The sequence below is a fragment of the Liolophura sinensis genome, chromosome 8, assembly GCF_032854445.1.
Source record: "Liolophura sinensis isolate JHLJ2023 chromosome 8, CUHK_Ljap_v2, whole genome shotgun sequence".
In the NCBI taxonomy this organism is placed as follows: Eukaryota; Metazoa; Mollusca; class Polyplacophora; order Chitonida; family Chitonidae; genus Liolophura; species Liolophura sinensis.
The window spans coordinates 5,729,173-5,745,010 of NC_088302.1; the positions used below are offsets into that span (position 1 = coordinate 5,729,173).

Here is a 15,838-nt window from a genome sequence, read left to right on the forward strand (position 1 = left end):
TGTAGATGTACACTTCTATAATACCTCATAACATGGACATGCTCGTGGACATCCATTATGACTTGAATGAGCGAGCAGTATACGTCAGTGCAGTGCGCTTGTGCACTCTCAACAAATGACAGGACAGCATGATGTTAATGTACAGTTTTTTAACAACTCATTCAATAAGAATCACAAAAAGTCAGGTGCCATCATGTTACTATTTTAGACTTATAAATCCCTAAGCAGAGAGAGGTGTTAATCTGCCCACACACATGTTGCCATTCATTTACATGTGCAGCACAGTGAGATACATGTATATGTCGTCAGGAGGTGGTGGAAGGCTGTACATCATAAAGTAACACAATTCATAATTTAATCTTCACCTAATATTAGCTCTTGTACACGAGGAAAACTTTACAAGAAGTGAATATGACAATCTTAATCCCATCAACAACTAAATGCATTTGCATTTTTACATTTATATGAATGGAGGTCGGAATAACGTCAGAAATGTGGTTGTACAGGTACACATATATGCAGTAGGCATGACAAGATCACAGGTTTAAATTAGGTACATGACTGTTTTTAGGATTGCATGTATAATCTTTGCTTCAAAAAATGAAATCACTGATCATAATGGTTGAAAGAGTTCTGGTATTGTCCTGTTTTTAAACTTTCACAATTTTCGAGACATTTTTCAAAACAACGGATTATTCTGAAGTCAAATTAAATATGTGGTCAAATCTAGGAGGAGGAGTGGAGGAGCGCCAGGACTTGATTATATCTGCTGTAAAACAGTAGGGATGCTGAAAACCACTTTGTCACTTGATTTCCTTACCTGGAACAATGTGCATACAAACCGTGACTTTGCCGCGAGGTACCTGCATGTATCTGCGTGAATGGAAAAGTCGTGAACGAGTCTCTGCAGTTAAAGTAGTACATAGCTAGTCTACTTCACCTTGGTCGACGCTTCAATGGTGTGCGACCGATCTGTCGTAAATCCACAACCGCTGAGGAAAGTTAGGTGTAGGGTCAGTGTTTTATATGTGTATGTACAGGATTTAATACAAAAATATACATTTGTATATGCACATAATGACTACATCAAACAGATCGTCAAACTTATTTCCCCCCCCCCCCCTGGTGAACGCAAAAGCCAAATTTGTACAGACAAAAGAGTTAGTGTTGATGTAATTTGAGATAATTCTGATTAATTGACATACATGTTTTAATGTCCTTCAGCAAAAAATGATACAATTAACCAAAAGGGAAACAGCACACCAATGAAGCCAGGTAAATGATCGCATGTCCGTTGTAGTTGTAATGCAAACTCCTGCCAGGTGCCTGTTAACAGCTGACCCATATTGGGCAGAGATTTGTATGATTAGATATACATCTACATTGTATATACAGACACTGCATACACAGTATGCAATGTGCATGTCAGAGTTCACACAAACTTCTTCAAGTTAAATATCATTAAAAACATAATCATCAAACATATATAATCCAACTGAACATGTCCCCCAAAGGAGGTCTTTCTCTTTAAAGTTTTCACTGTGCACTTGAAATTTTGTACTTATTCTCTAAATGTTACCTTCTTCAGAATCACTCTCTGTTTAAAAACAACTACCCTACTGACCTATCCCTTTTTTCCAGTTTCGGTCAGCTTATGCTCAACAAAGAAATTTTTTAAGGATGTTCTTATTGGTATGAAGAGTTTCACATATACATAGCAAAGTTTGCGTATATTATTAGCTGCATATGAACATGTATAAATTGTACAGCTCGTTTAAATAACATATATCTGTATACAGGTTTTGTGGGTTGGTTCACAGTTAAGATTGAAGCGAAGCTTTGATTAACAACAACCTACATGTCATTTAAAAATGTAGTTACCTGTTCTCTGAAATGATGCAAGAGCGAAAAATTCAATGTAGGAACTAAAAATGGTGTTAATGTACCTGTTCTCTGAAATGATGTAAGAGCGAAAAAGTTGATGAAGGAACTAAAACTGATAATACACTGTACCTGTTCTCCGAATGATGCGAGTGGAAAAGTCAATGTTGGAACGTACGTTCTTCACCGTCGTATATGCAAATGTATGTAGTAAGAAAAGGTAACGTACAATTTCACAGTACATACGTGCATATGCTATATATCAGGGGGCACACAATTACGAACTCAATATGACCATGTAGTGTGCTTTAAGTGGATAATGATATGAGCTGTCACAAGTTTCAAATTCCTATTGTAAACTGTTACTGGATATTTATGTATATGACTTGAACAAAATGGTCTGGACAAACAGAAAGAAGAAAAAGACCAATATTTACATATCCATCCTTTTAAAATGTCTAAAAATTGAAACAGTGAGGGTTGTGGGGGCTGACTTCATTATTTAGGATATGTAAAAGGTAAACGCTGTATAAAAGGTTTCAACTATTAAAGATTAGCATTTTTCATGCAACCCATTTTGCTTGATTTTGAAAGATTCATCCACCTTACAGAGCTTTCTTTAGGTTTTATTGTGAATTTTGACAAAACTTAAAACCTTAAGCACTGGTATTGTAAGGTTTTTATTTGCTTCTGAAAGTGCTTTTTTACATACCAAGCTTTAGGTGAAATACAGTATTTGATACTGTTCTTCGTCCCATTTTCTCACCTTCCTGTACACCATGTATGTCCTTATCAATAACTTAAATACTAGCAGCAGGATAAATGACATACAGGTTTTCATTATTTCAATATTTGCTCGTTAATAATAATTTACGACACTTCATATTAGACAAGCTGTTCTGGTAGCCAGCACTGAGCCATCGTGGGCAATTCATGTCCATAGAGAGACCCTCTACCCAATCTGCCTTGGGAAATCGAGCACAATGCAACATGTTTCTGCTGACCTGAGTTGAAACAATCTTATAGCGCCATGCATGTTTAAGCAACCATTTGCTGTTAAATTATTAAAGAAAGATTGTCTTATTTGAGTTGCCATGACAACACCGCTGAGCTGATCTGGTAACAAATGTGAGAAGATTAATCCCGTAGCAATCATTATTTTCTAATGACTAGCGCAATCTGGGGGCTTATACAGGCATATTGTCTTCATGGTTGATCTCCAGGAGCATAACTTGATAGCCATTTAGTGACGCTGACATTCTGATGGCTGAATCTGCACTGGTTCCATGCAGTCTATCCATCACAGCACTAGTTACCCTGGACAGCCAAGGCTTTCCATGCAGTCTGCAGTACTTAGATATGTCTAGATGGAGGTATCTACAATATGTATGGACATGATTGATGCATGTATACATATAAATTGTACCATCAGCTCTGTCCTTACATATATATCTTGATCTGCTCTAAAACATATCAAACTGGGCTGTTCGCCTGAAAATTGGTGTCATTTTCATCATTATTTAAGTCATTTTATAACATGCACATTGTACATCCCCATTAGCATGATGTGAATGTAGTTTCATGCAGGACCAGAACCACATTACACTTCAATCTAGTTTCATGAGAATCACAACAAATTAATGCTCAAGGGTTCTGTTTAATACGTCTACAGTATAAAAAAAGCTATCTTCAGATCACTTCCGACACTCAAGATGGGCTTTCAACACCAGTCTTGGAATTTATACTGGTGCTAATAAGGCAGTGCCAAATTACCTCCCTTGACAAACTCTCCCATTCAAGAGGTGCGTTAAGACAGCTTTTAATTTTGTAAACCTGCTTGTCCAGGATAAACATTATGCATTTTTCAAATCCATTTGAGGTAATTCAAAAACCCTAACTGGATACAACAGACAGCTCTGGGTGAAATCTGTTCAATGCTATGTTTGAGCTAGACAGATAACAAGGTACAATATAAGAAGAAACGAGCATGCATGTACGAAGAGCTTATCAATTATATCTGTACCTTTACATTGTATTGCAATTTATAATTCTTTTGGAAAGGGAATTTATAAATTCCTCAAAGCTGTCTCTAAGCAGTCAAAAATGTTTGTGTGTGGCCATTTCAGCAGCCTTCGTTGAAGACCACTTGCGCTCCACCAGTATTGTGCATACATGAATCTGATCATCACATCCTAAAAAGTTTTTTAGTAACTTGCCAAAGGTCAGTGGTTTACCCCAGGCACTCCAATTTCCCCCACCCATCTGCCCATAGAAACTAAGTCATCTTGTAAGGAAAAACTTTTTGAGTATGGCGTAAACACCAATCCAGGAAATCAACACAATTCTCTTAGAACACATAGGTATCTAGAGTCATTTCAGTTCTGGAAAACATTTGGGCTCCCAAACTGTTCGCTGCCAAAATAAAAATTGCTGAGTTACAACTGACAAGTAAATACAAAAATATGATGGTTTACCAATAAAAAGTTAAGTTTTCATACAAACTTTTTTCATTCACAGACTTAAACGCTCTCAGAAAGCATCATTTTGAGTTGCATTATTTAAATTTCTTTATGCACAGTCACAATGTCACCATTAAAGTTTGGGATCAGAGCCTTTAATGTTTTTCTAGATACATGTACATGTAAGACCCTGATATATACAATATCTACGCACGTATGTGGATTTGCTACAATCAACACTAAAGCTTAACAAAAAGTGGTAGGTGCACACTATATGTACTGTAATTCTTCAACCTTTTCACAAGTTTGCAAGATGTTTATTTAGGGCATTCTTTTTGTCAAGCCGTGAAACTGGCCAACCCAACCAATGTAGTTTTGTATCTAAAATCAAATTTAAAGGGTGCACAGATCACTCTATTTACTTACTTTTTCATATAGGGAAAGATTCAGCTAATAGGGTACACACACATCACATAAGGATTCATATTTTTCATTTAATTCTTTATTGCTGTAGTTATGATACGGTATTTGTACTTCTGTAGTCATGATAAACCTGTGACTTACAAACCATACTGGTGGAAGACATATGGTTTTCAACAAACACAAGACTGTTGACTGCCTATTATAACAAAGTCCATTGACATTGAACATTGAACATTGACACTAAAGTAACTACCCACAGCCAGATTTGAACCCACACCTTGTGTACCTTGCGGTTAGATCTCATGCATCTTTAATACTGATATTCCTAATACTGATGATACTAATACTTATGATTATGTGGCAACATTGATGTAATCAGCTCATATTGCATGAGGACCAATCACGAAGCAATAACAGCAAAAAACATCACACATTGGGTGGGCTAGGCTGAGGACACAACTGTTTGTGCATATAAACAAATTCAAGTGTCCATGGCCTCATTGTAAAGCTGAACCATACAACGTTGGTGAGGATCAAATAGATAGTTACACATGACTGCATTCCAAACCTTTAATCCTTATAATGAGAGTGAGTTCATACAGATACGTAAGCGTGTAGATCATGAATGTGAACTGCATTTTAATAAGTATCTATTACATGTGCATAATTTGAGCATATGATCACATGGAAGTCTTGTGAATGAAGTCCTGGGGAGTGAGTGGATACAAAGACAGCCATAATCCTCTGGCAGATGGAGCTCTGCATGCAGTCTCACAGATACCCTTGCGTATCCCCCCCGCCAACCCCCCCCCCCCACCCGCCTCAAAACACATGCTCTTCAGGTGCTCTCTAATCAGTTCGTGGTGGATTTACGTCAGAGATCACACTGTACACTAAAACTAGGCCAAATCCCTGATCATCACACTATCTAACTTTGAAGCTATCTATATTTAACTTCAGACTTTCCCTTTAAGCTTGTCATCATGCAAACCATTCATCATGTGAGAGCATGATAACTCATAACTCATGTGATTGACTCCGGTGATTTCATCGACTATAAAAAACTGTACGTGTGCACTTACGCCTGGTTGTAATACACCAGCAGTAAATGGTATTTACATGTTTCAAAATTAACTAATGGATTCTTAGTGTAAAGTAGAAGCTGTTCCAACTTCAAAGACCTCACAAAATCATGACGGTCACAATAAAAAGTACATCAGTGAGGTGTACATGTACATTATTGTGAATGAGCGGGAAACTAAATAGCTGAAGTACTGAAATAAGAACTTATTGACATAAAGTATTAGAATACACATGTTTGCTCATGTGTATCACAATTAACACACTACACTACAAGTTCACACGCTACATGTACACTGATTTTGAGTTTGAATACGTGTTAAAAATTTTGAAGTCAATTCTACATATAGCAGTTGTATTTGTCAAATGATGAGAAAGGTAGATGCAAGGTGGATGAAGATTGTGCAAACCATTAGAGTTTATCAGGAATGATTAGAAACCAAACACAGTCAGACAGTGTTCTACATGTACAACTGCGTGTTCATTTCGCAGATTGAAAACAGGTATTACAAGCTTGGTCTGAAGAGCTAAGTTAGTTTATTTATATGTAACCATTTATTCATTTGATTGTTGCTTATCTCCCATAAATGAAGAATTTTTAACATAAACTTATTGTAACTTATATGATAGTGGCAAGTTTTGAAGTTGGAGGAAACTTGTGTGTCAGGGATTTCAAACCACGAGCCTTTTTGTCAAACTGCTGATGAACTTTCCTACATATACATGTATACACATTACATATACATGTATACACATCTCTAACAAATGTTAAACTGTACAAAAGGCCACGTGAGTGCCATCAACTGCTTACTGTCACAAGGCCCCATCAACAGTGAGAAGAGAAAAATCCTACAAAGTACCTTTCCAAGGCCAGGTTTGAGCCCTCACCTTGTGTGTCCTAACAAAGGCAACGCAAGCACCTTAACCACTCAACCATGGCCAGCTGCTTAGTTTAACGGCTCAGAATAATGCTGTCTCACCAAGTGACGTCAAAAGCTGATAAGCTTCAGCATACCTGAATGGACTTTGCAGCCATCAAAATACATTCAGAAAAGACAAACAATGTTAAAAATATATTTTCATTTTAAGAATAATTATTTTTTGCACTTGTACATTGAGAACATATCAAATATCAACATATCAAACATATCTCTGGAATAAACCTTTCACCTTTCAGCACTCCTATTCACAATATAGCACAAAAATACTGTAAATGACCTAAAAAATCAACCCAAATTAGAGCTGTTTACACATGTATCTAGAGGATACTTTTTGTACTCAACCCGAAGGTTTGATGTCACTGTCTTCAGTGAACACAAGTCTGAGATGGGTGTCGGTCACTAAGATCAGCCGCCAAGACAGAGCTGACATGTTGAGAATGGCTTCACAAAATCTGCACCCCATTTATGACAACTGAATGAGTACCTCAGTTACATGTATCTGTACCATTTTGTCTCTCGCAAAGCATCATCTGACATATTTTTTGTAGTTGATGACATCTGTTTGCCCTTGTTCTGAGAGTGACCTTTGTTTGTGAAGTACAACAACAATCAATGCACATAGGCACCTGTGTTATGTACAACAAACCTTTATCAAGTAAACAACAGTTACTTATATGTATGTAATATACAATCTGAATATGTAACGTTTACAGGGTACACTAGTATCCAAATAACAATATGAAGTTGTTCAATATTTACAAAAATTTCTGACATCCTGCTGAAAGTTACTTGTTCAAGTACATATGAATTTCAGGAACACCCAATCCTAACTTTTAAATGCTAGTTATGTGTTGGCATGAAGAAAAATTAAAACCTGTTATTTCTTCAAAATAAGTATTTATTTATTTGATGTTTTACACCGTACTCGTGAACATTTCACTCATATATGGCATTATGGTGGGAGGAAATCAGGCAGTGTCCAGGGGAAAGCCACGGCCATCCTCAGATAGAAGGCCAGCGTGAGCTGGACTTGAACTCACAGCAACTGCATTTGGAAATATCTAGCGTATATAGTAAAATATCTAGGATTTTGGGAATGGAACAATTAGACATATCATTAGAATCTTGTGCAAAATAACTATGAATCTAAAATATATTTGGATTATGCATGCATGCTATACTTGCCTGCCTGATTGATGTGTTACACCATAGTCAAGAATATTTCACTCATATGGCATTATGGTGGGAGGAAATCGGGCTGTGCCCAGGGGAAAGCCTCAACCATCTGCACACAGAAAGCCAGCGCGAGCTGGACTTGAACTCACAGCGACGGCATTGGTGAGGGGCTCATAAGTCATTGCGCACTTAGGTTCCTCTTTTTCAAACTAAGTTGCTTCATTAATTGTATAATTTACAAGTACTACATTTCAAGCTGCAAACTGGATGATATCAGAAATATATAGATAATGTTGGCACAACTTTCTAGGGCTTTTGGGCAGTTGTAATGACTACATGTAGGTTGATGCTTTTGTTAGTCAATAAGCCCCTTTTCAGATGTTCATTCTGAAAAGCTGGTTCCTCAAAGAATCAATGCCACACTACCATGTGACAGTAGCCGGAGCTCAAATCTCTTACATTTCCTCAGCAATCCATGGCCAAGCATTTTTCTTGGACCATTATTGGCTCCTGTTCGAATTTATAAGGACCATTTCTTGTCAACTGGATGTATACAGCAAAATTTTAAACATGCAGCCAAGTCCACATACTCTATAAAGTGTTGTGCGCATTCGTGAGTGTGGTGCAGAACGGACTATAGGAAAACATCTAACGTTAGGTCAAATGCACCAATTAGACACATCATTAGAACACGTCTAATTCATTGGGCTAGCACAGTTAGCTCCTTCTCAATCCACTTATCAACACCTCCATCAGGAAATCGATCTCCAAAGTTTGTCTTCATGGTCATATCACCAATACTCAGGAATATTAAACATCTTGTGTTTAACTATGAATCTAAACTACATCTGGATTATGCATGCATGCTATATTTGCCTGCATAGTAGTTGTGGAGTGGGGCAATTCTCATTTTAATATGGCAACTCACAATTTTGTTGCTCAAAATGAGTTACCCCACAACACAATTACATGTATGGTAGCACTATGTGATTAGTATATTGGCTGTTTAAAGTATGGATTGGTGCTTGTATATGAAAATTAAAAATTGAGTTCATTCAGAGCTACATACATGTTTGTTAATGGTGAAGTTTCTGATCAGCTAATCAAATAATATAGCAGCTCAATTTGCATCACATATTATAACTTCTTACCATATCTTCTTCTTCAGCAATAAAAACATGGCACTGAAAATTATTGTGCAACTGTTGCCGAGTCAAGTAACCAAAGCAGCTACGATCACTAAACATCCGGGCAAATCGGGAAAGGCTGTGAAGTCTGTGGTCAAACACAATTTCAGGTTGTGTTGTGTTTTTTGTGATTCCACGTAGAGTGGTTTTAGTCACTTCGAGATTAACTTCTTGAAATTGTTTTCTTCTCTTCACCTCTGCCATTACCCAAGGCATGACAGTTTGTGTGTATCTTCTGTCCAGCTCAGCATAACCCATGTAAATCACAGAATATAATTTGCCTCCATCATTTTTTTCCTCGCCGTGGGAATTGTCCTCTTCCATTTCTGATATAATATTCAGGTGTCCTCCTCCATTATGACCGAGATTTGCATCCAGCTTCATCTTGTCGTGATCTATCAGTGACATTTCTGCAGTGACAGTCTTTAAGGGGTTGGTTGCTAATCTCTCCCGGCTGTCATATGATTCACACTCCGGCGGGCTGCTGAGACTGCTCAGCGTGTCAGTGGTCGACCCAGACATGAACACGCCGCTGTCTTCAGCACGATCAATGCTGCTCAGGTTTTGACACAAATCTTCCATCCTCTGTCACATCAACTAACCAATGTCCTAAAACATCTGTACATCTCCCATGTCATATGTTACTGTCTTTTATAAAAGAGTGCATCACGCAATCGTAGACTAATTTCAGGTTGGCCGCCACTGAGGTTCATGACGTCATAGCAAACATTTCACATTTCTGGGACCTTGGAAGAATATGTTCGCGCTAAACCAAACACGAAATGCGCTCCTAGCAAAACTCACAGGTAAAAGAAGTCTTGTTTTGTGACACTTTGCAAGTCTGCCGTTTTATAGTGCTGCAAACGGGCTCTTTGAATAAATTATGACAGCCAATGTGAAGTAATTCCATCGCCGGAAATACATCTTTTCCATTGCATTCTGGGAAAAGCAAACCGCATCAATGGAGAAAATGTCAGAACAGCGCTGGTTGCCTCTAGAATCAAATCCCGACGTATGTTGCTTTTTCTGACATCTCTCCTTTTGTCAATAATTGCTACTACTTTTCGGAAATAGACTGGCCATAGTGTTTTTTTCTTACATATTGTACTTCTCTTTCCAGGTGCTGAACAAGGTTGGTGATGCTTGAAATCGCTGAGTTAACATGGAATCAGGGACGACAACTTTGTCCGTCTAGTCACATGGCGCCAGTGTCAGCTTGAAGCAAACTTCATCTACACAAGTTCAATTACTGCCCTCTTTGTCTTTACAGAATTGTAATCTTCTATAAAAAGCAACGGTTATATGCAAAACAACACAACTAATTAAACAAATTCCTTTTTGTTTTCTTATTTGCTATCGGCAATGTTTTCTTACCTCTTGTTAATTATTATTGTGTTTTTTTTTTTTAAGAATTCTTTCTGCTTTCTTCTTTTCTTTAATATTGCATGCCTGTATTGAAAGTATGGGGTGCCATTGTACTATTAATTTTGTTTGTTTAAAGCTTTGAAATATTCTCAAAGCCTCGAAATTCATTTTTAAAGGTTTGAAAACAGTGAGCCTTAACTGTACCTAAAGGCTTAATGTTTAAAATGATGGAACATATTTGAAATCATTTTTAAAGTTTTAAAATAATTTTCAAAGCTTCAAAAATCATTTTCAAAGCCTTAAATATCATTTGCATGTTGTACACAAACTAAATCAACCAACTCGCCACTAGCACACCTGTAGCATGCCAAAGGCATTCCACTGCTATTTTACAGACACACCACTTGTAACAGACCTGTAGCATTCTACTGTTATTCTACAGACACACCACTTGTAACAGGCCTGTAGCATCCCACTGCCATTCTACGGACCCACCACTTGTAACACATGACCTATATTTTCCACACTTGTAGCAGGCCAGGAGGCCCTGCGTGGCGGGAGGGATAGTACACGAGCAGGGCACAATGACGCATTATTAATCCCCCACAAATGTGGTCGCTGTCCAGCTCTTGCTGGCTTCCTCTCCAGCCATATGTAGGAAGGTCTGTCGGCAACCTGTGGATGGTTGTGGGTTTTCCCCGGACTCTTCTCGATTTCCTCCCATCATAATTTTGGCTAGTCAAATAAACAAATGAAAAATGCTGCTGGGTTGCATGTGTTCCATCAGTGGTCTTCCCAGCAATGTGTACAGTTTTCAGCTAAGCCTGGAGACTACTGTTTCTCCACACCCATAAACATGACAGCCATCTTAATGTAACAGGTGCAAGTCTTAAGTATGCCATAACCAATCAAATAAATTAATTAGATTAAAGTAAAAATACAAAAATTTGAGATAAGCTTTTCTAACTGTACATGCTTGTTTTATTTTGAGGTATACAGGTATCAGACTTTGAAGATGTTTGTATCTGTTGACAGTATGCCTATGGACTTGGAATGCCCCAGAGCTGGGAGTTTGTAGACATCTACGGCTTGGATCCTGACCTACTTGGCATGGTGCCACAACCTGTCAAAGCTGTTGTTCTCCTTTATCCAATCAATGAAAAGGTGCTTAATTTTATCTTCCTCACACCTAAGCTTAAAGGCAAGCCCAAATTCTTGTATAGTAAGGGGATGTATCTCTGGATACTTACCGGTGTATTATTGTGTGTAACACCCTGAAGACACATCTCTGTGCCTTGACCCAACGCTTTTACTGTTAGCCACACAGACACCGGAGGGTTAATTCAGATCTAACATATTTTTTCACTCCAAGTCCTTAATATTTTGGATCCATCTCAAATTGTAACACATAGAGATCTTGATACATATCCTATCCCAGCTCAACCTGAAGTTTCATACACTGTCCACCTTCATTGCGGATCAAAACCAAAGACCTTGGTACCCGTGATACGTTTTGCTATTTTGCTTGGCGCTCTGTACTGTATTTAAAGAGGTTAGAACAAGGAAACAGGACTAGTAGGCCAGATGTCAGTATAACATGACTGGGTGTGGTGTCATGTCAGGTGTGTTCTGCAGGATACTTCAGTGGCAGCAGTGCCCTGCCGTAAGATGACTTAGTATATGCACATACACAGAATAACTCCTTGTCATATTTCAAATTTCAAAAAAATAATTCAAAGTACGACATAAAAACCCAAGAATACACATAATAATATCATTATGAAATTATGACCCAGAATGCACCTTTTCAGGTAGAAGAGGGAATACTCTGATGGCATCACCACATTAAAATTTACTGCTGACATACATATTGGAATTCATGTCTCTGTACTGTGGGCAGTCACTATAGTATGCTTCCAGCATGAAGATTTCCGAGTGGGATTTGTGGCAATTAGAGGCAAAAGAAATTTTGGACATCTCTGTGGCTGATAATGAAAACTGGAGCCATGGAGATTTGCAGGGTCTAGGCCTTACTAGGACAGGATGAGCAGGAGAGGGAGAAGTCTGTGCTTTAGTTATATGGCTGTGTGGATTTGTGCTGAAGTGGGAACTGGACTGTAGTGTTCAGACAATTATCTGCCATACTATACATGTTAGGATGTAAATGATCTGTACCCTTGACTGTGGGTCAGGTGTTTCAGGTACCTTGCAGAGGCTGCTGGATCGCTTAAATGATACTTCAGTCCCAAGATATACCAGGCAGAAATATTAAAATGATATGAAGGATACCTTATGGAACACAGCTAACACCACTGTTCAAAAAGATTTATAATGAATAACACTGATTAACTTCCATAAGTTAAAAGTCTTCAAAAACTAAATTTTCTGTCTGTTGTGCTGCAATGATAACATGCGCATTTGAAATTATGAAGTCATTTGTGGCCATTCATCAGCAGTGGGTGCTGCCAAATGCTCTTGCACATCGCCACACCAGGCAAAATTGGAAATGCGAGAAAACTTTTATATTATCCTCTAAAACTAACAGCAGTATAAATACAATACAACTTTTTTACAGTTAAGGAAATCAGTTCAGACTATCTCTAAACCTGCTTTTAAGACATACAGGTCTTGACAGTGGAGTATCTCTTTAAGTCTTGTCTGCCCATTAACCTGACACCCATCATAGGAAGGAAAATTCTTGAGTATGGTGTTAACCTCCAGTGAGAAAAATATAAATGAATAAAAATTTATATTTATATTTTCTTTTTATAATTCCAAAAAGCTAAAATTGAAAAACAGAGTGTTTATGATATCTTTCAGCCTTGTTTCTGGATATTTGTTTGTTCACGGATCAGTCTGTTTATATCCAAATTCCAAATTATAAAATTTCATTTTTAGCCTGATATAATATGTTTTTACAGTCAGAATCACAGCCAATAGGCTCGGTCAAGCCAAACGAGAAGATCTACCATATCAAACAGACGATTGGCAATGCCTGTGGGACAATAGCTATGGTGCATACACTAGCCAATAATGCTGACCAGATACAGTTTGAAGGTATGTCCCATAATCCAGATTTACACACAGGAAGGAATATATATTAAGTAAAATAAAATTTCCCTAAAAATAACTAATGTTCCTTCCATTCTCATGTATCATTCCATTTTGGTTTCATGACTAATCTCCTATACAACATGACTGTGTGATAGTTCTGACTCGACAAAGTCACATCTCCAAGTTTTTATTCATGAAACAAGGTGAAAATTACCCACCATTCAACAATAAATGCCTGCAACCAGGATATAACCCAAACCGTCATAAATTTTGTGCTAAAGTAAAGCCATATGGTTAAGGCATGAGTCACTTGAGTCATTTTTACTGTCAAGCTGAAGCATTTTAATAAGATGTTTTGAAAACTTGTTTCTGGTCACACTCTCAGCTTCTGTCACTCACAACATGACAGGGAGCATCTGTTTGCAGTACCAGTCCAGAAATTTGCACACCAAATGATACAGTTAAGTGGACTAGCGTGTTGATTTCACATTGAGACTTTGCTTCTGTCACTCACAACACGACAGGGAGCATCTATTTGCAGTACCAGTCCAGAAATTCACACGCCAAATGATAGTTAAGTGGACTAGCGTGTTGATTTCACATTGAGACTCTGCTTCTGTCACTCACAACATGACGGGGAGCATCTATTTGCAGTACCAGTCCAGAAATTCACACGCCAAATGATACAGTTAAGTGGACTAGCCCGAAGATTTCCCATTGAGACTTTGCTTCTGTCACTCACAACATGACAGGGAGCATCTATCTGCAGTACCAGTCCAGAAATTTGCACACCAAATGATACAGTTAAGTGGACTAGCCCGAAGATTTCCCATTGAGACTTTGCTTCTGTCACTCACAACACGACAGGGAGCATCTATTTGCAGTACCAGTCCAGAAATTCACACGCCAAATGATACAGTTAAGTGGACTAGCCCGAAGATTTCCCATTGAGACTTTGCTTCTGTCACTCACAACACGACAGGGAGCATCTGTTGGCAGTACCAATCCAGAAATTCACACACCAAATGATACAGTTAAGTGGACTAGCCGGATGATTTCACATTGAGACTTTGCTTCTGTCACTCACAACATGACAGGGAGCATCTATTTGCAGTACCAGTCCAGAAATTCGCACACCAAATGATACAGTTAAGTGGACTAGCCCGAAGATTTCACATTGAGACTGTGCTTCTGTCACTCACAACATGACGGGGAGCATCTGTTTGCAGTACCAGTCCAGAAATTCACACACCAAATGATACAGTTAAGTGGACTAGCCCGAAGATTTCCCATTGAGACTGTGCTTCTGTCACTCACAACATGACAGGGAGCATCTATTTGCAGTACCAGTCCAGAAATTCGCACACCAAATGATACAGTTAAGTGGACTAGCCGGGTGATTTCACATTGAGACTGTGCTTCTGTCACTCACAACACGACAGGGAGCATCTATTTGCAGTACCAGTCCAGAAATTCACACACCAAATGATACAGTTAAGTGGACTAGCCCGAAGATTTCCCATTGAGACTGTGCTTCTGTCACTCACAACATGACGAGGAGCATCTGTTTGCAGTACCAATCCAGAAATTCGCACACCAAATGATACAGTTAAGTGGACTAGCCGGGTGATTTCCCATTGAGACTCTGCTTCTGTCACTCATAACACAACAGGGAGCATCTGTTGGCAGTACCAGTCCAGAAATTCGCACACCAAATGATACAGTTAAGTGGACTAGCCTGAAGGTTTCACATTGAGACTTTGCTTCTGTCACTCATAACACAACAGGGAGCATCTGTTTGCAGTACCAGTCCAGAAATTCGCACACCAAATGATACAGTTAAGTGGACTAGCCCGAAGATTTCACATTGAGACTTTGCTTCTGTCACTCACAACATGACGGGGAGCATCTGTTGGCAGTACCAGTCCAGAAATTTGCACACCAAATGATACAGTTAAGTGGACTAGCCCGAAGATTTCACATTGAGACTTTGCTTCTGTCACTCACAACACGACAGGGAGCATCTATTTGCAGTACCAGTCCAGAAATTTGCACACCAAATGATACAGTTAAGTGGACTAGCATGTTGATTTCACATTGAGACTTTGCTTCTGTCACTCACAACACGACAGGGAGCATCTATTTGCAGTACCAGTCCAGAAATTCACACACCAAATGATACAGTTAAGTGGACTAGCCCAATGATTTCACATTGAGACTTTGCTTCTGTCACTCACAACACGACAGGGAGCATCTATTTGCAGTACCAGTC

At 38.5% G+C, this 15,838-nt stretch overlaps 2 protein-coding genes across 5 annotated transcripts in view; one reads left to right on the forward strand and one right to left on the reverse strand.

Moving 5' to 3' along the window:
- Positions 1 to 10,043, reverse strand: part of LOC135472171 (TBC1 domain family member 1-like) — a 50,014-nt gene extending 39,971 nt beyond the window's left edge. For all 3 annotated transcript variants that reach the window (XR_010444509.1, XM_064751546.1, XM_064751544.1), the window contains exon 1: positions 9,112 to 10,043. Coding sequence is in view for 2 of the 3 variants with exons in the window: in XM_064751546.1 (XP_064607616.1) it covers positions 9,112 to 9,729 (618 nt within the window). In the remaining variant the exon portion in view is untranslated. The remainder of the gene's footprint in view (positions 1 to 9,111) is intronic.
- A 65-nt stretch (positions 10,044 to 10,108) lies between these two features.
- Positions 10,109 to 15,838, forward strand: part of LOC135472263 (ubiquitin carboxyl-terminal hydrolase-like) — a 30,146-nt gene continuing 24,416 nt past the window's right edge. Inside the window, exons 1-4 of one of the 2 annotated variants that reach the window (XM_064751678.1) lie at positions 10,109 to 10,159; positions 10,268 to 10,279; positions 11,548 to 11,676; positions 13,434 to 13,569. In XM_064751678.1, the coding sequence (XP_064607748.1) occupies positions 10,109 to 10,159; positions 10,268 to 10,279; positions 11,548 to 11,676; positions 13,434 to 13,569 (328 nt within the window). Of the gene's footprint in view, positions 10,160 to 10,267; positions 10,280 to 10,326; positions 10,422 to 11,547; positions 11,677 to 13,433; positions 13,570 to 15,838 lie in introns of those variants that run through there. The other variant, XM_064751677.1, reaches the window with a different exon arrangement.